Raw genomic sequence first — 22,792 nt, forward strand, 5'->3', positions numbered from 1 at the left:
AATCAAGGCTCGAGATAGATGAATGCTTCCAGAAACGATTTTAATGTGGAAAATAGAGTAACCTTGCTGATGTTTATGGGCAGCTCCACCCAGACATAAAGAGTAGAGAAGAAAGCTTTATTGTTGGGAACCTTAACTTGACCTTACCTATGAAAATATTAATGCTTTATGGCCAATAAAAACTACACTGGGGAAGCTTCTGCTCTTAAGCAGCTTGTTTGTGCCAGAGCAGTAGAAGCAGAAGCGTTACATGTGGGAATCCCTTTGTCACTGCTGACAGCTGCAGGAGCAGTAGAATTAAGGAGCAGTGGACAGTGAGCTAGGGGTGGGTGCTGCACTCTTCCACCAGACTGGTCATGCAAGCTGTTGGGATGCGATTGTCATTCAGCATGCGTTGTCACTTTGTGGGCTGAAATCTCTGCATGAAACAAATTTCTCTCACTTATAAAGCCAGAGGTGTTCCTTACAAAAACCAGCCTTAATTCACTGCACCAGCCCTGGGCAGGAGCTCCTACCTCATGACTTCAGAGTAGCCCTTCGCCGCGGCGACGTGAAGAGCCGTGGCACCCGTGCGAGGCTGCTTTGGATCCTCAATCCTCCCACTGTTCAGCCACTGTCGGGCATCCTGCAGCATCTGCTGCTCCTCTTCTTTTCTTGCCAGGTCTAGGTCTACACCTAAGAGGGTGAAGCACAGAGTAAGAGCTTGTGAAGTGAATGCTCTCATGGACTCATTGGAGACCTCAGAGCAGCCTTCCAGTATCTGAAGGGGGCCTATAGGGATGCCGGGGAGGGACTCTTCGTCAGGGACTGTAGTGACAGGACAAGGGGTAACGGGTTAAAACTTAAACAGGGGAAGTTTAGATTGGATCTAAGGAGGAAGTTCTTTCCTGTTAGGGTGGTGAGGCACTGGAATGGGTTGCCCAGGGAGGTTGTGAGTGCTCCATCCCTGGCAGTGTTCAAGGCCAGGTTGGATGAGGCCTTGTGTGGGATGGTTTAGTGTGAGGTGTCCCTGCCCATGGCAGGGGGGATGGAACTAGGTGATCTTGAGGTCCTTTCCAACCCTAACTATTCTATGATTCTATGACTTGTTTAACTTACCCTGTTTCATTTCCTGTGCAATATTACTACATTATTTGTATTCTTCCAAAAAGAAATTAGCAAAAGCATCTTCCAGGAGCTGCAGAGCTCCTGCAGCAGTGCCAGCTCCTCAAAGCTGTCTGACTTAAAAACCTGAAAGTTGAGCCACTGGCTGCAAACCAGCCCCACTAACAGCTCAGCTGTGAGCTATGGGTGGAAGGGCTGCATTCTGAATACAAAGTGTCCTAAACCGAAACAACAGAGTCACGAACAACAGCTTAACACACTGAGTTAACTACAGTGAGAGAATAATGAGTATCATCTACAGTGAAGATCTGGAGAGATGATCCTAAGGCATCTCCTGCAGCATGGCCCCAACTGTATGGTCGCTCAAAACTCAGTGCAATCTGCAGGCTACATTGAGGTCATGTAAGGATGATCTAGCAATCAGAAGCTCCATACAAGGCTGATCAGCTTAGAGCTCACTGTCTCAGGAAAAAAACATGAAGGAGAAGACGAGAAATCTCAACAATCAAGGGTGCTGAAGAGCAATTGTCCCCAGGGATCAGCTCTTTCAGTCTAACAATGATGTGATTCCAAATTAAATTATGGTGCATTGGGTTTAATAGAGAACAAAAGAAAACACCAACTCAGAGCCTGAGCTGTGAAACCCACTGCCACAGGATGTTGCAAAGATTAGAAATACAATTGGCTTCAGGACAACAATTAAGACAAATTTATAGTTATTAAACATATTGCTATACATGCCACAGCTCCCAGGAAGGACTGTACAGGTTCATGGAACAGAAAGCCAGGGGGGATTCACAAGTACACACATGCCCATCTGGTTCAGGAATTCCTTGAGGCACACTGGCTGGAGGCTGGGAAGGGGAATCATACATTCTTGTCCTGCTGTTGCAGTCTGCAGCAGGCATCTGCTTACAGCTATTGCTGAAGACAGGCTGTGGAGCTGGATGATGCTTATTTAAAGTTCATACCATGTTTACTCCAGTAGTTATGATCCTTTCAAACTGTGTCAATGGGAAGCTTCTTGGTGGAGACAGATGGCTGTTTCAGGGCATCTTAGCAGGATGCCGCTAACATGGTGAAGCGATGAAGAAGCCCAGCAGAATCCCATGAAGTGTCAGAACAAATGTCTGCAGCTGAGGCAGAGTTACTGCCTTAATGTCCTGTGTGTTTCCAACCATGTTATTACCAAGACCAGGGGTGAGACCGTCTAAGGAACCTGAAGGTGCAGAAGTCCATGGGACCTGAAGAGATGCATCCGCGGGACTGAGGGAACTAAGAAGTTGAGGCAGACTGGTGAAGTTCCCACTGACTGGAAAACGGGAAACATAACCCCCATTTTTCAACAGGGAAACAAGGAAGACCCAGGGAATAGGCTGAGGTTACAGCACTGGTGGATACGGGAAGAGTGACTCATGTCATCTACCTTGGCTTCTGCAAAGCATCTGACATTGTCCCACATGACATCCTCATCTCTAAACTGGAGAGGCATGGATTTGATGGATGGACCACTTGGTGGATAAGCAACTGGCTGGATGGTTGCACTCAGATTGCTGTGATCAATGGCTCGATGTCCAAGTGGAGATCAGTGATGAGTGGTGATCCTCAGGAATCAGTACTGGAACCAGCAGAAAAGCTGGAGGGGGGCTTTTGAAAAGGGCTTGTAGGGACAGGCCAAGGGGAATGGCTTTAACCTGCCAGAGGGGAGACTGAGATGAGCTCTTAGGCAGAAGCTCTTCCCTGTGAGGGTGCTGAGGCGCTTGCACAGGATGCCCAGAGAAGCTGTGGCTGCCCCATCCCTGGCAGTGTTTAAGGTCAGGTTGGATGGGGCTTGGAGCAAGCTGCTCTAGTGGAAGGGGTCCCTGCCTGTGGCAGAGATGATTTTGCAGGGATGGCATGGACAGCAGCCCCTTATACCTGATGAGAAAGGGGAAATGGCAGAGCAGGTGAGCTGCAGAAGTCATCTAGGGAAGGATCAGGATAAAGCAGATCACTCCAGGCCAGGCATACTCATTTCCTGGTTGCTACTCTTGCAGGACTGTAAATCTCACCTCTGTATTATCAAGTCTTAGTGAAACAAGACCTTTCACTGACACCAGAGGTCAGAACAAAATATCACTTTAAAAGCAAAGAGATCTAATGAATTAGATTTCAGTACCGTGGTGTCTTGCTTTGAAGAATCCTAAGGACAGAGGCTGCACACCACAAACCTTCTGCATCTGTTCCACTGTTCTGATACCAAAGAAAATCTGTCTGCTGCCTCCTGGGCCAGACTGCAGATCTCTTCACCTACAGACAGTAAGCCAACAGAATCTTCTTATAGAGAGTCTTAGAGGTCTCACTCTACTGATTTACCTTGTTTCTTTACTTGTTCCAGAAGCAGGTCCTTCATGGCTGCTTCCTCTGCGATGTCTGACGGGACCTCACCTTCACTGTTCACAGCTGCCACATTGGCTCCATGACTAATTAAGAACCTGTGGGATCAAGACCCATACCAATGTGTTAAACCTTGTGTGCAGGCTCCAGGGCAACCAGTACAGTAAATCAAGCAGCAGAGCAAGATATGTGGCTTTCTCATTCAAGTTCCACTACCAAATGAGTACCTTACTCTTACCAAATTTCTAGGCTAAAAAAGTTCATTGTTAAATGAAAGGTCCCTGGTCAGTGGCTCACAGTTGTTGTTTCTCTCTAGGTATTCGAATATGCTAGTCTTGCACTAATCTGCCTGATATAGTTACCAGTATGCAAATTTGGGTAACTTTGATCTGTGTCTGGTGTGACTGGTAAAGAATAACATCATCTTTCACTCGAAGAACTAGGATTTGGGAAAAAGAAAAAGCAAACTGATGAATTCAAAGAGCTGAGAATTGTTCTTGGAGGAGTACGACACCCAGAAATAAATGAGTTACAGAAGATGGCTCATTGGTTTTGGTTAGAATATACTGTAGAGGACTATCTCAAGAAATACTATTGTTTTCCCTTATTCTTCTAACCTATAACGCAGCCTTTACCTGAGAAAAGTTATTTCATTTGTGAAACTACCATTTATATTTGCCTGTTCTTTGCTTCTAGTTATTCTAGGACACCAGGTCGAGCATCCGAGCAACTCTTCAGACTCTCAGAGCAACTTTGTTGGTGCACAATGAGTAGCCTGGTATCAAAATCTTCTCTAGAACAAACCAACTGTTTGTCCTTTGTGATCGTCATGAACGCTCACATCGGATGCAGAATGTTATTTCAAACCCTGGAATCAGAAACTATGCCAAGAGTTGTCAAATCTTTGTTGGGAGTCACTTATAGCAGGTTACTGCTTTGCTTTAAACATCTACTGGACAAAAGTCTGTTATATTTACTGTCACTTCTCTCATATCTATTATAGGTTTGTGCTCTCTAGATTATCTCATCTCTCTATGACAAGCCACAGAATTTTACCTGGTTGTGTCCAAGCTGAGCCCAGTATCTTGCGTTGTAAGCAGAACAAATAAAAGAAGATAATGCTCCAGCTGTAAGTGGGTTAAGTACCAAACAGTTACTTTTATCTACTTCTGCACCCGTCAGGCAGGATGCAAGGAACAGACACATGTAATCTGAATCTGAAGAAAGAACCGATGCTGTTGGAATATTGGTGTGTGGAGCCCAGAATAGTGCATTTCTCTCTCCAGAGTCTCCATGCAACTGCAGCACTGCTCACACAGGCCTGCCCATGGTAAGAAAACAGTTGCTTTCCAAAGCCTCAAAACAATGGTAAGCACTGGTGCATCCCCCTTTGCAACTGCTTTAGTACACCATGTATCTCCTTTTGGGGGCTCAGCATTGCTTCCCAAGACACTGTGTAAGCCTTAGAGCATCAATTGCTGGTGTCCTGCTCTGAAGAGGAAGACCTGGAAAGTGTTATAAATACCCAGAACAGCCTGAAACTCACTCACTCTGCTATGTTCAGATAGCCACACGATGCCACGGCATGAAGAGGGGTCCAGCCCTCGTTGTCTTGCTGGTTGACATCAGCTCCATTTTCTACAAGGAACTTGACCATGTCCAGGTTCTCATCTATACAGGCCTGAGGGAGAAGGGGAAGGGGGACATCCAGGGAGGGAAGGGTTGAAGAGAAAAGGAAGAGAGTAAAGAAGTGTTGGTGTTAAATCAAGTGTAAAAACCCCATGTGCAGCTCCCTGGCAGCAGGGAATGTCCTGGGCTGTATTTCCCACTAACGCACCTTTGAAGGTACCACACTTTCGGTAGCCTGAACTGGTGACCTAAATAAATTCATTTCAGAGCTTTCAAAAATTAATTGTAACTCAGAGAGTCCCCAGGAGGACAACCTCGAAACGTGCTCCAGCTTCACTGCTCACCCACTGCTCTGTTTCCTTCCTCTCTGCCACACTGTTAGCACACTGCAGTGAGGACGCACTGTAAAATGATATATCTGCATTAGTTTTAGGTATGGCATCAAATTCCTCTAAGCAAGGCAAGCCATGTATTTATTTAGATAACACTGTTCCCTCCGAATGTCAATGAAATGACATCGTAACATTGAACAACGTGAGATACCATTAGTGGTAGGTATGAGCAGGGAAAGCATGAGCTCAAGGAGCCTCAGTAAAGCAGAACATCTGTATACTGGATGCTGCCCTTCCCAGATGTAACCATAGGAGGAGCAGAATTTTAAAGGGGTTAAGAACATCTTTATTCAGCAGGATCTATTAATTTTCCTGAATATAACAAAGCTCAACTTTCCCTGTTAGCTCTACAGACCCTGTGAGCTACTGAGAATGACAACCCTTTATTAGCTGCTGCATTAATTCCACAGCCTGCATCCACAGAGCCCTGCCAGCTTTGAAGTTGCCAGAAGAAAACCTAGCTAGATTTTCAAGTCTCAGCAGTTCTGTTGGGTGGAATTCCTCCTTCCTCAAATTCCCGGCTACAGCACGTTCAGCACTGCGTTTACAGTTGAGTGGAGGCTGCTATTTAAAGGATGAGCTGGCAATTTAATACATACATCCCAATGCATGTGCCTCAGCTGAGAAGCACCAAGCAGGACCAGGAGGCCTTTACTGCACGTCTATCTATAGGCAGAAACCTAGTTCATTACCAGCTTGGGTGAAATTCCTCCAAAATCTCAGCACTGGATCCTTTTGCACAGCTTGATGTGGGCACATCTATGAGTCTGAGCATGCTTCTAAAACGTGCAGCCCCAGCTACCCATTCCTATCCGAGCAAGTTATGGAAATGAGGAACTTGTCTCTAAGCAGCACAGGAGACAACCCTGTATTATCCAACATGTTCATCCATGCTGCATTTCAAAGGAAAGGCCTGCCCTACACCAGGACATCGACATCCAACACTTAACTATTTCCACTGCAAGCACAAGCTCCAAGCAGCCTTTAACCCGCACACACCAGTCACTCCTACATTTGCTTAGTTTACAAGCAGCCCTGCAACAGACTTAAGTGTTTAAATCTCTATGAAAGCACCCTCCAGAATACCACCTCCTTGTACAGTGACTTGGCAAACATGAGAACACAGAGGGAACATCCACAGCACTAGGAAAGGAGGCCCCAGGAGCAGACTTAGGCACCCAAGTCTCACCTGAGCCTGTGCTGAAGTGTTAACGTGTTCCCTGGCCCTGTTCTAGTCTGCTGTCCCTTCACCTCTGCCAGAAAAGCACAGGTACAATGCTAGAAATAGTTTACTACAGAGACTGATCCTAACGCAGAACGGATGAACCTGCCCCTGGGTTGGCTCCATCCGTCCTGCTTGGTCTTGTCGCCACTCTCCCACCCTATTTCAGCCAACAGAACTATAAAAAACCCACAGAAAAACCCCAACCTCCCCCCAAAAAAACTCTTAGGGACTGCAGAGCCTCACACTGGGGTTGGGGGAGCCCCAGGTCCAAGCACAATGGGGTAGGACAGCGTTAGGTCTGAGCAATGTGGATGCAAAGTCGGTTCTACCACCAGCTTCAGATCATTTCAATCCTCTGGTCTTAAGCCCCTGCTCAAAGCAGGGCTAAATCTGATCTTAGAGCCACTTGCTCAGGGCCTGCTCCAGATCATTCTTACTGTCTATGAGGATGAAGACTCCATGGGCCCTGTCCCAGTGCTTCACCATCCTCTCGGTGGGCTGATTTTCTTACTGTCTGATCAGGATTTTCCTTGCTGCACTTACACCCCCTGCTACAGCCGTATAGATGCAGCCTCCATGTCTCAGCAGGTGATGAGAGCAGGAAACACAAGCCAGATATCCCTACTATAGAGGGGAATTAGCATGTGCATAATATGCATGTGATTAATTTTAAGACATATTCCAGACGGGATCCACTCCTGAGTATCCCTAACAAACCTGTTAGAGGCTCCCATCCATACCAGCACATTCAAACGCCACAGGAAGGTAACGTATGCAATGCACACAGAGGTAGACATGGATACGCAGAGGAAAATCATAATCCCTCTTCCGTTCAAGAAGCAATTCTTTGGGAATTGGAGTCTGAGCCTGCAGAAGTCAGAGCTAAGCTGTATTTACTGCCACCCCATTGCTTGGGATGCACTTCAAGTTTCCCCCCGCACAGCTCAAGTAAATGACACTTACAATCTTATTGATGAGTTATTTCCTTTTCCTCCAAGAGCAGTTCATGGCTTCTGTTGAGCACAACCACTTCTGCCTAATGATCTAGAGCCTGAAAGAAGCATTTTATCAGCATGGCTCTGCCCAAGCACTGAGGGAGTGGGTTCATGCCTGTGCGTACTCACTGCTCTGCTCTATTTGCTTAAGTATTACCTGCAGCTTGAGTGTAAATCTAAATTTAGCCTGAAGAATGTCTCTATATGGTGAGCTTTGGACGGATTTGATAAAGAATTATGTTTACATTGTTTATCATTTCAGCCACCCAAATACACCACTACATCTGCACCAACTGGGAACCGCCAAGAGAAAAGAGCAGTTCTTGCTCAAGCCACTGGATACACTGGACTCTATAAATGAAATATCTGTTTAGATGAATAAAAGAGCCCCCCCCCCTTTAAATTTATTGGCCTTGTCGCTCTGCTGGTCCTCATCTCATGTGGTTCCCATGGAATGCATGCTGGAAACAGAAGGGATAATGGGATCAACCCCACCTGTTCCTACACAGAAATCTGCAGTAATCTGACTCGCCTGGCTCCTGAGGAGATAGAAGTGACCAAGCTCCACGGGTGCTGGCACTCGCTCCTTCCCTAAGGGAACTGTAAGGCACTTCAGGCTGCTTGCATTCGCCATAACAATAAAGCCAAGCACAAAGCTGTAGTAAGTCCTTCCGGGAGCAGCCATGTACCACCATCACCCCACCCTTCTGCATCTACATACCAAGCTGCTGCCCAAGTTGTGTGATCAGGCAGCATGACACTGCTGGGCAAATATTGATTTTACAATCAGCGAGTGCCACAGGAGAACAGAAATGAGCCCAGAGGCAAGCGACAGGAACAGATGACATGACTTGAGGCTGGGTGAACATGAGCAGGTAGAGCTGTTTGCCTGCCCCAGAGAGTGAAATGCAAGGATTCCCTGCATTTTTGTAATATTTATAGAATCCCAGAGTGGTTTGGCTTGGAAGGCACCTTAAAGCTCCTCCAGCTCCAACCCCTGCCACGGGCAGGGACACCTTCCACTAGAGAGCAGGTTGCTCCAAGCCCTGTCCAACGTGGCCTCAGAGAGTGAAGTTCATCTGGCAAAGCAAAACGGGTGATCTGAGGTAACTGGAGGAAGGAGAAGAGGACAAAGAGGAAGTAAAAGGGATAGATGTGTCTCCTTTAAGTACTATTAATCCTCCAACCTTAAATTTAGGAGAGTGGATAAGTTCAGTAACCTGAGAGGATACATCCCTATGCAAAGTTCTCCTCTTTTATGTGATGCAGCGTTCCTTGGGAACATTGTACGAATAACTGCACTGGACAGCAACACTGCAAAGCAGACACGAGCCCTTCCAACCTCCAAAGGGAGGAAAGAAAGTCAAAAAAGAAGCTGATTGAGAAGTAACATTGCCTTTTCAGTGGGTTATTTAATGTGAGGAAGTACTCCCTCGCCTAAACTGCCCTTGAAATCGCTTCACAAACGAAAACACACCCATGAATAGGCTTCATTTCAATTTTAGGCCCTGTTAACCCTCAGCTGCTTGGTTACCTGTGAGAAAAGGCTAAAAGCAAGGTTAACTACTGAGCACTACATTTTGAATTCCTTCTTTATCTTCCTTCCCTATAAATCACAATACAACCTTCAAGGCGATGCGATTGGGGGTGACTCTTTCCCTCAAATCGGAGACCTTCAGCAGGCCAATCCCTTGCCATCCTTGTATTTTCCTTGGCCGTTGGGTCGCTCCAGGTGCTTCAGGAATGGCATTAACGCCTTACAGTTTTAGCAGTCTTTGCTGCAAAGTGCAGCTAGTGCCCAGAATTACCCACTCGAACCGCCCAAAGCTGGCTCCGAGGATTTAAATCCAGGCATCGCTGGGCAAGTCTCCATCCACAGCTCGCGGTGTTCCTCCAGCTCCTGGCAGCGGCCCAGCATTAGCAGTTTTTCCATCGGGAGGAAGTGCTCAGTTTCTAAATGTGCAGATGCGGGGTGCTGGCCTCCCCTCGTGCAGGGACACTGGCGGCACATCGCACGCATTCCTCTGCCAGCAGCCCTTGCCAAGGCTTTCTTCTGTCAACATGAAGCTGACATTACAATAACGAAACGGGGGACACCAGGAAACGCCACAGAGCAGCTCTGCAACCCTCTGCTCGCCTGGCAGAGCTTGTTCAACAGCCAGACAAGAGCTGATCTTTATCTTGAATGAAACCTCATTATTGCAATAGCACTGACAGCACTTGCTGCTTCCCCGGAGCAAACGGAACACACAAGTGTCAAGCTGCCGATAAGTATCAGCAATGCAACGGCTCCAGCTGCCTGCCAGGGGTTTGGGTTTGCATATCTCCTGGGCATCCCCACAGGACAGCAAGAGGACAATCAGGGAGTAAAATCATAGTAGATCAGGCCAGGTTGGACGGAGCTTGGAGCAAGCTGCTCTAGTGGAAGGTGTCCCTGCCCGTGGCAGGGGGTTGGAACTGGATGAGCTTTAAGGTCTCTTCTAACACAAACGAGTCCGTGGGTCTGTGAATCATTCTATGATTAAAAGGAGCCGGATCTGATGAGACTGAAGGGTTCAGAGGACCTAGAACTGGGCTCCAACAAGGGGCAAGCAGGGTAATACTGCTCACTTTCTGGAGAGTGCGTCACACTGAGAAGCAGCCCAGCCTATGCCTGGTGTTACATTCCCACTACATAACAAATACATCCAGGGTAGCAGCAAGGAGCAGCTAAACCACCTGACAGATTCCTAAGAAACTGCTGAGGGAGGAAAACCTCCGCATGGAGGAAGGGGGATGGTCACAAACCCAGCGGGACACAGGATAGCCACGGCGATGCCTGCACACCAGCAGTGCTGTCACGGCACCCACACTGAGACACTTGTTTTCTCCACAACCTACCCAGTATTACAGTGATTTAACATCAATTCAGGAACACCATCAGTGCCACTGTTTGCTGGCAGAACAGTTCTGGTCAGCATGTAACAAGGGGGAAGTCGGCTGAGAGCATGCTGCAGCCCCATGGAGTAAATATGTAGCTTACAAAGAGCATGTCACATCACCCAGCACCATATGATCATGGAACCAAGCAGCAGCAGTCTGCATACAAGAGCTTGGAATCAAAGTCAACCCGGAAGCCTTTAAGAACTGCTGTGCTTAGTTTTGGCTGTATTTAACTCCCTGGTGTCCCCACCTTGGTTGGTCAGGATTTGAGAGAGAACCTTGGCATTTTCTCACGGTGGAGGAAGATGCAAGAAGGGAAAAGCAGAAAAGGCAACACGCTTGGCTTGCGCTGCATGTTCGCACTATGAATACATCAGTCTTGTGGCAGAACCTCAGTGCCTTCTCTGTGCAGAATGAGTGAAAATCTCGTAATGCCACCATGGCAGATTCCTGGGTAGCAATCCTCATGGCTCCCACATGGAAATCAAACCTGGCAGCCCCACTTGTCACACGTGAATACACTCTGTGAACCAGCCAGACATAGGCTGACTTCTTTAATTACATATTAGAGATGTCAGGCTACTACAGGCCACACTTCAGCTCTCCTTAGTGACGCCAGAATCCATCTCTTGAGCCTCCCAGCAGCATAGTACCTCCTGGCCTGTGCAAAATACTCCTGCTAAACTGCTCATGAAACCCTCATTATGAATTCTTTTACCAGATTCTCCTCCAATCCAGAAACCAAGTGTTACAGAATCACAAAATCCCAGCCTGGTTTGTGTTGAAGGGACCTTAAAGCTCCTCCAGCTCCAACCCCTGCCACGGGCAGGGACCCCTTCCACTGGAGCAGCTTGCTCCAAGCCCCTGTGTCCAACCTGGCCTTGAGCACTGCCAGGGATGGGGCAGCCACAGCTTCTCTGGGCACCCTGTGCCAGCGCCTCAGCACCCTCACAGGGAACAGCTTCTGCCTTAGATCCAACCTGAACTTCCCCTGTTTCAGTGTGAACCCATCACCCCTTGTCCTGTCACTGCAGTTCCTGATGAAGAGCCCCTCTCTGGCATCCTTGTAGGCCCCCTTGTGTTGATATCATCTCCACAGCACATATCCAGCCCCCCGCCACAGTTTGTCTCCCTCTGTTCCACCACTGATCCCAATTTCTGTAACTCTTATGCCAAAGTACTAACAAACACCTCAGAGTTCCTTGCATACAACCTCACATCCCTGCTATGGCATTCTTGTGCTGATCTTCTGGACCCTGCTCCATATGACAGCTTGCCCAGAAAGCCAGTCCGTTCTTCCATATGGTGGACCAGTTCGTATTTGAGATGCTGAGATCCTCGGGGCAGGGACCATTCACAGTTGTTTAGAGTACCCAACTCTCAACACAACAGTGCCAGCCAGGTTAAGAACAGCAACACACATCACTGAATCACTGCACTTGGAAAGGATCTCAGGAGACTTCTAACCTAATGCCTCCTGCTCAAGGCAGGGTCTACAGTGACTTCTGACCAGCTTTCTCAGCTGTGGCTGTGTGTGTCTATGACATAGATGTGCAGATATGATACAAACACAGCCACTCATATTTATTTCTTGTAAATCCAGGGAAGTTTACAACTGGGGGGAAGGACAAATATATACACAGACGTGTCGTGTCTGCAGCCATTCCAAGCCAGGACTGACTCACCTCCGTCATTTAGATGATTTATTTACCCCAGCCTCTAGCTTTCTCCTTCCAAAGGATGTTCTCATGCTGCAAACCTGACCTAGACTCATTTGGGTGGCAGAGGCTGCACCACCCATGAGCTACAAAAGATTCTGCATTAGATATAGGGCAAAAAAAAAGTGAGTTTTGTTCATTCAAACCAAGCACACCCTTTCCTAACGCTACCAGTGGGACCGTTTTGGACGAGATCAGAGAGATCCACATGACACTCAAACTGATTAAAAGGTTTTCTTTGGAATAAATGAAGAGGCAGGGAGTTACTGCAGTGAACACGGGCCATAAAATATGCTAAGCTGTTTTCTGAGTGCATGCAAATGCAGCCTTGAATTCAACCCGAGACTCCCACAACAGCTTAAGCAGGTTTAAGTCCAGGCTGTCAGGGTCCCTCCTGCCCCAGCCATATGTTCCCACACCTTGCCTTGCACCAGATTTATTTCATTCACATTTCCAAAGTGTAAAGAAACAGAGGTACCCAGAGAGTGGTGCCTGTCTGAGCTGGGTGGCATGTATCACCCTCACAGTACCTGTCCTTCCCCGCTGCCTGCAGACCAGCACAAACCTATTTACAACAGGATGAGATGAATCCCACCCTCGAGGACTTAACTGCAGTCACAGGAGAGACCCCCAAGAACCAAGATTTACCAGGTTACTCCTAACCTAAGGCCTGAGATGGTTTTCTTTATCACAACCTTATGCTATATGATTAGTGTAACTAGAGCACTTTGAGGAGTTATAGACATGGTCAAAGAGTTCCTGCAAACCAGAGGATGACATTGATACCAGCAGCAACATTAACTGTTAACACCCTGGGCTGGAAGAATTATGACTTATTTCTGATTAAATGCCTTATTTCTCTACTGTTCTCCTGCTGTAAGTCTCAGATACATGGGACAAGGTTAGCTTGGAGATGATGGGAGTCAATCTGAATGCAAAGTAAGAGTAAATACATGATGTCAACATGCCCTGCAAAGCAGCCCTGGCAGCTGGACAGCATCAGGGTTAAATCTGGGAACAGAGAGAGAGGAATTCACAGAAAACAAAGAGAAAAGCATTCCCAAAATAGCCTTGCAACTGTCACCACTAGACTGTCAGCATGGGAAGGTATGACCTTGCCATTGTGTCTCATGATCACAGCTCCACCACTTAAGGGGGACTACTGCCACTACCAAAAATTCCCCTTCCAAGTGATCCCATATCTCTGGCAGCACAGATGATACTCAGCAGTGGTTTGGGGAACCACAAACAGATCTTACTGCTGCTCCTGCAAAAACATGGAGCTTTGCACCTTCCCTTCTCTCTTCTCAGCCTTGACTTCAGGGTGTCCCTATGGCTACAACAGCTGAGTGTGCCACAAACCCAGGTTTAAAATCTTTATGCTTTAAAACCCTTGTGCAAACCCAATTCTGAAACGATTGTGTTAGGACCCGCGGAAAGAGGTAAATTCTGTTTTAAAGAGAGCACAGGAGAGGAGATAAAAAAGGTTTTATTCATTTTCTAGTCTGATTAATTGGCTATGGTGCTTCATTTTTGAACACTGGTTGAGTCATACTTCTCATGGAAGCAGGAACAGAGATATGGATTAGATCAGATATTTCCATTGGAAAAAAACCCACAACAACTCCAAGTACTCAGCAGTATCCATGCCAGTCATCAAAAGAAACCAACAACAAATCCCTTACAATGATTAGCACAACAAAAAGCCCAGTAGAGCACAAGGGAAGAGAGGAGTACATGCAAAGGCATAATTATCTCACCAATGTAGCAGTTTCAAGCTGAAACAGCAGCAGGAAATGTCAGGTGGAGAAGTGTTTTGAATAGGAGCCACATCTTGAAGCTCTCCACGCCTTCAGAGATGCACTGGGGATGTTAACTTATTTACAAGGAGGGAGATGTAAATACCTACAGCACTAGGCTATGGATGGCTCAGTGAAACGGCTGGGTAACTCTCAGGACCTGGTGCAGCAATGGCATCACCCGTGCTCTATCACTGCTGGCTCATATCTGCTCTCACTAAGGGAGCCCGCAGCTACCCAAGCTGCCACCTCTGCTGCTTTAGGATGAGCAGAAGCTGCTGCTGTAAAGAAAGAAGGTCAGTTGAACACTCACAGTGTTACTGAAGCTGGACTGCCCTGTTTTTACTCCTGCTGGGATGGCAGGCACAGGCCTGCAGGATTGCCACCTTCCTGCCCTTCATTTAATGTTTCCTATCAAATAGCATTTTGGCCAACCAAGGAGGATCAGCAAGGACTGCAGATACAAGTATTTCTCTATGCAAAGGACCACAGGGATCAACCTCTTATGCCAGCCCATCCAAACTTGTGTTATCTGTGCTCCCATCTGTGCAGAAACCTACCCTTAAGTCCCCCCTCTTTCACACAGGACCCAGTACAGTGATTTTCCACTTCCATGGTGCTCTTCCTCTGCAGCTGATGGACTGGTTTGCCATTTGCATTCTCAGAACAGAGCACATAGCTCCAAACCAGAGACAGGCCATGTGGGACTGACTTTAAAATCCAATCTAGATTATCATTTTGCTGCCTTCCTTTTCATCATCTCCATCCCCCTAATTCCAACATGATTTTTAATACCCATTATTTCAACAGCAGTTGGAGGCTAATACTTCGTACCATCTGAGAAGAGCTTGAAATGAGTCCAGTACTTGATCCAGTGCCAACACTAAAAATAGTCTTTCTGTCACTAAAAAGCAGGGACTGCCAGTTTTCTAATGGTGTAGAGCAGCATTAGCTTTTCAAGTCTCACCAGTTTAGTCATTCTGGCCACCAAGTATGTCATTTCTCTCCCACTCAGCCAGTGCTCTCTGGCACTGGCTCAAGGCAGTAGATATAAAATCCTGCCTTTAAATTACTGAGATTTTCATTCCTGCCTGAAATAACTCTACATTCCATAATTAGAAAGCTTACAAGCATTTCACTCCTTTGTGGAGAATGGAAAAGTTGCTACTGCAGGTTTGCTTAGCAAAGAAACGTTCTGCTAACAACCACCTTGTTCTTCAACTCTGCAGGTGCTGCATCAGTGGTAACGCTGCACCTATTTAACACAGCTCCTAAAGGCACTTTTACAATGCAAGCAAAATATATGTGTGGTTCCTGCCATCAACTCTGTTACATAAACATATCCTAAATTTACAAGACACAACCTTAGCTCAGATTCAGCCCAGCTCACATGGGGTCCTGCAGCCCAGGTCTGGCACTCACCCCATTGTCTGGCACAGCCACTGGAGGTTGCAGAGCAGCCTGGTAAGGCCAATGCCAATTGCCAGTAATGGGGAAAATAAACTACTATCACTATCAACCCACTTGGCAAAGTAACTCCACACCTGCAAGATGGGGTAGGGAGGCCACCCCATGCTCAGCAAACTGCTCCATGTGGAGTCTCTCTGGGTCTTCTCCTAACTGCTCAGAGACACAAACCAGCTGCAAATGATTTTAACTCCAATCTCAAACTAAAAGTGAGATTTGTGTCACCTACCTACAGCCCTCCAAGGCAGGCAGAGAAATCTCTGCTGCTCACTTTAGGCTTTCTTTAGTATCTTCCATGGTGGGGTTTCACAGCAGCTCTGCTCCTGAACCCAGCGCTGCCTTCATCCTGCTCCATCTTCCACCTGCCACCAGACCCTCTGCCCCAGCAAGGGGCACTGACACTCTTTTCATACCCCACTGAACAGATCCGGGAGCTAAACTTGTTCTAAGTGGGACCAGACAAGCACTTACACTGGTATGGAAAGCATATGATAAGAGAAGCAGGACAGGCAGGACTGAGATAGGATTCAGCGGCTGCATTACCACTGACTTGGACATCTTGCTTATCTCAAGACAGATAGCTCACGGTGCACATGGCCCAGGTAAAAACTGTTTTATCAAGAGATGAAGGAACAAAGTCACTCCAGGGGTAGTATTGCTTTCACAGAAACCAGCTCTTCCCTACAGACACCAAGGCTCCTGTAGGAGATGTACCATAAGCTCCTGCAAACTAAGAAGTGCCCATCTAGTACTAACGGTGAAGGAGATGAAAACAATGGCGATGAGCAGAACCACCTCAACATGAATGCAAATGAAAGGAAAGAGGAGACTCCTCCAGTGGATTCATAGACAATATGCAGAAGCAGGACATCAGGCCCTTGGTTTTTGTGCTCACCACTCCCTCGCAGCCACATCAGGGCTTGTTTCAAAAGCTAAATCTCAACTTTGTGGCCATAAAAAAAGGAAGGGATTAGTGAGGTGATAAAGATTGCTGGGGAAACTATTCAAGAAGGTGAAGAAAAGGATGAGCTTGAAGAAGAACCTTACAATACTGAGCAAGTGGTGATAAAATGGCAGATGAAACCCAATGCAGATAACTGCCGAGTGAATCACAGGCAAAAAATACACCTAACGTCACGTCACAAAATGAAAGGGTCCAAGCTTATTACTGCATTCAGGAGCAAGCTCTTAGGATTATCCCAAATAGCTGTAGGAAAATATCAGCCCCAAGCTCAGAAATCAAAGCAAATTCTAGAAATGACTTGGAATGGAACAAAACAAACTCAAAAATACCATTAGGCCCCTATGTAATGGGCTAGCATAGTTCTAGTCTCCACAACTATAAAAAGATGTGGGAGACATGAGTGGGGTATGAATGAGGAAAAGCTTCACTCGAGAAACCCAAACAAAGCCAAACAACTTCCCCCATTTCCCAAAAGCATTTCTGATGGATTTCTGGGGCATCTCAAACAAGGGTTATAGCAGCTGTAGGGCACCTCAGAAATAAACCATGCTTTGGGGCAAACAAACTGGCGACAGGAGAACTTGGAAAAAGAAGAGAAGTTGTAACAGGTTTGGGAAAATCACGACACTCGTTCTGCATCTGCTCCATGCTGCGCTGTAACCTTGGCCCCCGGCACCATTCCACAGGGCCTCAGGCCACTCTGGGTAGCACAGGAACCAGCACGGACCATAGAACCTTAAAGCCTGTGTAAGCACGTGTCTGAAAGCCTCCTCAGCACAGACTAACAAGGCCCAGCTCTGTTCCTCCTGTTCAACAAAGGCGTAGGAACAGGGATCACGTTCTACTGGTGGGAGATGAAACCAAAGCGGAGAAGGCGGAGAGCTCTGGGGAGCAGAACGCAGACCCAAAGTGTTCCCAGCAAATGTTCCTGCAACAAAGCAGAACAGGAAAGCTCCTATCCTTAGGTGGGAGACACCTAAAGGCAAACCAAGGACAAACAGACACAGCAACAGAATGGATCACTGACTAGATACCCACTCAAGACAGGCAGGTCTCATCCATGTGAGGACAACTCTGATCCTGCCAGATCTCTGCCACGGCAGCCACCGCACCACGCCTGCTCCTACACCACAGGCAGCAGCATCTTCCAAAGCAACATTTACTCAATCTGTTGTTATAACATTAATGATTTATACCATTATGTCTAGTTTTGCTTTACCATCCCCTCGTCTCCATCCCCATTGGGTAACTAAAGCTCAGCTGAATGAGTCAGTGGGGTGCTGCTGAAGAAGCAAGTAAATCTCATTCTGGAATACATCAAACTGCTCTTAGCAAGGCCCTGAAGAAAATTATACTTGGCCTGGAGTCATCTCCACTTAAGTATCACATTGAACTTGAAAGCGACATCCTCCTAAGAACCCAGAAAACAACGAGGCTCACTGCACATTTAGAAGACGTCAACTACTTGGAAAAGTGAAATAAAACCACTTTATTTAAGTAAAAGGAAAAAGAAAGTTTGAGGAGAACAGAGTCGTCCAGTAGTGGGAAGGCTGTTCTGAAAGCAACTGCCATCAGAGGAAAACAAAGAGCTTGCTTTTCTTTAGAAGAAAGTGGATTTGGGTCAAACACTGAGAAGCGCTTCCCAAGGGCTGAGCTTGCCAGGCGAGGAGCAGCCTCCAGGAGGTGCAGGAACGCTCTCCATGAAGGGGTTTAGGAACTGATTAGGAACTGTCTTTTGGAAAGAGCTCTGATAAACCTGGTGGTGCCTCAGTGCAGAGGACTGGAGCAGAAGGTCTCCTGCCACCTCTCCCAGCACCTGGAACTCTGGAACTGGAGCCCTCCCCACTGAGCCAGCAAGGCTCTGCCCTGGGACCTGAGAGAGCAAGCAACAAAAGGCCAAACAAACCACAGAGAAAGAGATGCAGCCTCCAGCATCATACAATGGAAGAAGAACTACCAGAGCACTGCTTAAAGAAGCCAAAGGAGTAGGAAAGTCTTTAGACCAGAGAAGGGCTAAGTGGTCACAGTAACTAGGCAACAACAGGTAACCCCAGATCTCCAAGACTCAGTTTCATCACCATAACACTGGATTAAAATACCCCTGGAATCAGATTACATTCAAATGCCTCATTTTCCCTAATGCAGCAGTTCTTGTTTTGGACAGGACTTGCATTTTTCAGTGCCTAGCACAATTTGCAGGAAGCATCGTGTCAGCACATGGATTCCCTCCCAGCGACTACAATCAATTCTTTGTTCCTTGTGCACTTTCTGCAGCATCGGACAAGTTTCTTAAAGACTAACAGCACCTAAACTAAACGGAAAGGAATGGATTTTGTGGCCTGAGCTGCAGACTGAAGACAAGCCAATAATACTCAAAATAGCTATAAGACAGTATTTGGCCATAAGAACAGAGCTCCTTCTATAGCAGCTATTAATAAGGGATCAAAAATAACTCCTGCAATATGCTCTGAAGTTATAACCTTGGCTCTGCTGGCATACAGGTTGGCACAGTCCTGAAGTCCCTCATCAACAGACAGGCAGATTTACCACTTACCTTCTTCAGCATGAGGGAATGCTTGTTGAGAATAACTCGCGTGATATCAGTTTAAAAGACAAACCATTTAGGGATGCATGGGTCAAATCCTGTTTGTCAGCCACCCGAGAGGAAAAGAAAAGCCAGTGCAAACCATGAAGTGAAGATTAAACCCATTCCTTGCAGGAACACGTAGGTACTGGGCTAGTCAGAGATACTGGTTCAGGCTACTGCAAGCCAGGAATAGAAAAAGGCTCAAAACTTCGTGGATTAGCAAGGTGACAGCCCATCCATATCCCTATTCTTTCTTCGAGTGTAGAGGATGGGATGAAATAGAGTCTTCATGCTTCTGCAGCAAGCTACCCAAAACCCCAATAAAATTGCCTATTAAATATAAAGCATAATTGCCCACCATTTATGCCATAAAGTATTAGTTAGCCTTCTAAAAATCACTTTTAGAACTACTGCTTTAATATTTGAGAAGGTTTTTGGCCTTATAAATTCCCCCCTATTTTTTTTTCTCTTCTTGACTCTAATCTGTATTAAATAATACCATTTTAATTGTTCTTTATATTGCAGAAGCAACCTTCCTGCCACACCAGCCCGGAACCTGGCAACCTGGAGCTTAACTTACAAGCATTTATTCTGTGCTTGTGGCTTTCGACCAGACAGGAAGAATCATGGACAGTTTTGATCTTTCCTGGAGTGGAAGCTACTCCCTGACTTCCATCATGTTGCTGTTATTTCCCATCTCTTTCTATTGACTTCATTTGACTGAGATGGTAGAAAGAGTTCTGCACATGCCAATCTACAGATGGACACATGATCTCATCTGGCCTTATGACTTCTAGTTTAGTTATTCCTTTCTTAACAGTTCTGAATCTCCGATTTAGCTCTTGTACTCACTGTAGTGCTTCCATGCTATCACATTAAATCCCCAGAAAACCCTTCCAGCCTGTATCAGCTGGAATCCACTGTTTCCCCATGAACAGTACTTCCCATTTACTGACCAAATTTTGCCAGCCAGTGTTGTGAAACCCTTCCCTGCCAGGTTTTATCTTATTACCCTGAATACACAGCACCATCAACAACCACTTCCTCTCTCTCTGTTCCTTTTCCCATCTCACACATGCAGCTGCAGAGCAGCATGCGCTCTAGGATAAGCCCCCATCCCCTATAAACTGAGCTTTCCTTCAGAGCCTTTGATTTCACTCTTTCAGACAGTAATTAATCAATGTTAAGATGGCTTTTTATTTCACAACAGCTTTGTTTCTTAGGGCTTCCATAGAGGAACCTTATCACAAGCATTTTGAAAATCCAAATGTACCACCTCAACCAGATTTGTCCTCTCCACGTACTTGTTGACTCCTTTGGGTTTATCATTTTGGAGTCCCTTATAAAAATGAGCACCACATGGAGGACTGTCACTTCCCATCAACACGGTTGGTCCTCTGGTAACGGGTTTGTCTTAAGTGATGTGTTACACACAACAGGTAATAGCTTAGAGACTTCATGTGCCAGTTCCTGCTGAACAAATACCAACTGGTGCTGAAGACCCGACACCGCATTTGCCTGAGCAGTTCTGGAACCTTTTCTGTCAATGCTGCAGCTTGGTAAAGCTCAGAAAGCTGAGTTTTGACTTGAAGAAATCTTTGTAGAGAAGACTGAAGGCAATGCAGACACTTGTGCAAAGAAGCAATACAAACTGTTCAGCACACAATGGCAGAACTGGTGCAGATCTGTCATTTGAAACTCTTTAGTTGAGCTGTATTCAAGTCTCAGACTCTCCCAATTCTCCCCCCACAATCCCCACGATACTGTGTGCTCCCTGAATACAGCATGTACCTTAATAGTGATTTATGATAGGGAGGAGAAAGCACAGAGATCACCCCATGTAAAAGATGATATGTCACAAAGAACAATGTATCATTCTTTCAATATTGAAATAATTAAGATTTGAATTCCACTAAATCATCGCTTGTCAATTCTCTTGACTGAAATTCCTCCAGTTCCACAGATAGGATCCGCAGAAGTCTGTGGAAGTTCTGTTTGGCTGCAGCACATGCACTCTGATGGCACTGAGCAACACTTGGTATTTGAAGTCAGCAGTGATTAAGTTGGTAGCTGGACTGGAATTAAAAAGGACTCCACCAAAGTAGACTCCCAAGCCAAAAATGACAGTTCAGGTGCTTTATAGCGTTTCCTATAGCGCCAGGCAGTCTGCACAGGGAGCAGCAAGAAGCTTTCCTCAGCAACTGGAAGACAATTGTTAAGCCTATTAATGAAATTCAGGCAGCCAAGAAAGGTAAGAGAATACCCTTAGCCCTAAGAGCCACTGATGCCTGTGCTGCAAGATAGGGAAGAAGCACTTACCAAAGTGGCAGTAAGAAACAGAAATCCACAATCACCATCTTCCCTGAGGATGTCACCTGGCAGTACTCCTCACTGCCTGTCTGCTCCTGAAGAAAAGAGGTCACAACATGCCTTAAAACTGAACCACTGCTGGCAGATGAGCAGCTCTGAACCGCTGGATAAGTCATCGTGCAAGTTTGCACCAAAAGGCAGGGAAGGATCTCAGGAATGAGATGATAGCAACGGCTCCAGACTGGACTCTGCAGAAGTTGAGACAAGCCAACTAGAAAGAACTTTTCCTGTTCCCCTCCCAGCAGGGACCTCTCCTTACAACTCCCATTTTTTAGAAGAGAAAAGAATAAATCAGGGAGATAAGGACATGAGGAGAACCTCCCTGAAATGTTTCGGTCACTGTGCACAGGAGCGTCTGATGGTCAGTGCAAAGAGCTACAGGTAAAACTGAGGCTCCATGCAGAAGTGCTGCAGCTGAGTGGGCACAGGGGCACATCCTTCTAAGGGACAAGTCCAGCTCTCAGGAGAAGCAGGCTGGTCCTACATTGTGTGGCACCAGAGCCCCAACCCAGGGAATAAAGGGGAAGGAATCAAAGAATGGTTTGGGCTAGAAAGAACCTTCAGATCATCCAGTTCCACCCCCTGCCACGAGCAGGGATGCCTCACACCAAACCATGTTGCCCAAGGCTCTGTCCAACCTGGCCTTGAACACTGCCAGGGATGGGGCATTTAACACTTCTTTGGGCAACCCATGCCAGCATCTCAGCACCCTCACAGGGAAGAGTTTCTTCCATATATCCAACCTGAACTTCCCCTGTTTAAGTTGAAATCCATCACCCCTTGCCCTATCGCTACAGTCCCTGATGAAGAGTCCATGGATTGCATCTGGGACCAGGTGGGATGCAGCCATGGAGCTGGCTGATGTCACTGCAAAAAGTCACTGTCATCTTTCAAAGGTCATGGTGATACAGGGAGGTTTCTGCAAACACCACCATCATGTAAGAAGGATCCACGGAACTATGAGCCTGCCCATCCCACCTCAGTCCCTGGAAAGGCTATGCAGTAAATCTTCCCGAAAGCTATTTTCAGCCACATGCAGGAGGTGGTGGTGACTGGGAACAGCCGGCATGGACTTACCAGTGGCAAATCCTGCCTAACTTGATTACCCACCACAATGACAAGCTGACTGGGTGGGATGATAGGTGAGTAAGCATGGTACACCTTTGACACCATCTCTGATAGCATTCCTAACAGGCAGAGTGGGATCTCTGCCTACATTGTAGCCCCCTTCAGACACTGGAAGT

General features: G+C 46.6%; 1 protein-coding gene across 10 annotated transcripts in view; it reads right to left on the bottom strand.

Moving 5' to 3' along the window:
- PPP1R12B (protein phosphatase 1 regulatory subunit 12B) overlaps positions 1-22,792 on the bottom strand; it is a 105,468-nt gene that overhangs the window by 74,468 nt on the left and 8,208 nt on the right. For 5 of the 10 annotated variants that reach the window (XM_065698576.1, XM_065698575.1, XM_065698573.1 and 2 more), the window contains exons 2-4: positions 5,031-5,161; positions 3,460-3,578; positions 516-675 (exon numbers count right to left, since the gene is read on the bottom strand). In XM_065698576.1, coding sequence (XP_065554648.1) covers positions 516-675; positions 3,460-3,578; positions 5,031-5,161 — 410 coding nt within the window. Of the gene's footprint in view, positions 1-515; positions 676-2,075; positions 3,243-3,262; positions 3,438-3,459; positions 3,579-5,030; positions 5,162-22,792 lie in introns of those variants that run through there. The other 5 variants (XM_065698582.1, XM_065698583.1, XM_065698581.1 and 2 more) reach the window with 5 other exon arrangements.

Source organism: Lathamus discolor, chromosome 19 (assembly GCF_037157495.1).
Source record: "Lathamus discolor isolate bLatDis1 chromosome 19, bLatDis1.hap1, whole genome shotgun sequence".
Lineage (NCBI taxonomy): Eukaryota > Metazoa > Chordata > Aves > Psittaciformes > Psittacidae > Lathamus > Lathamus discolor.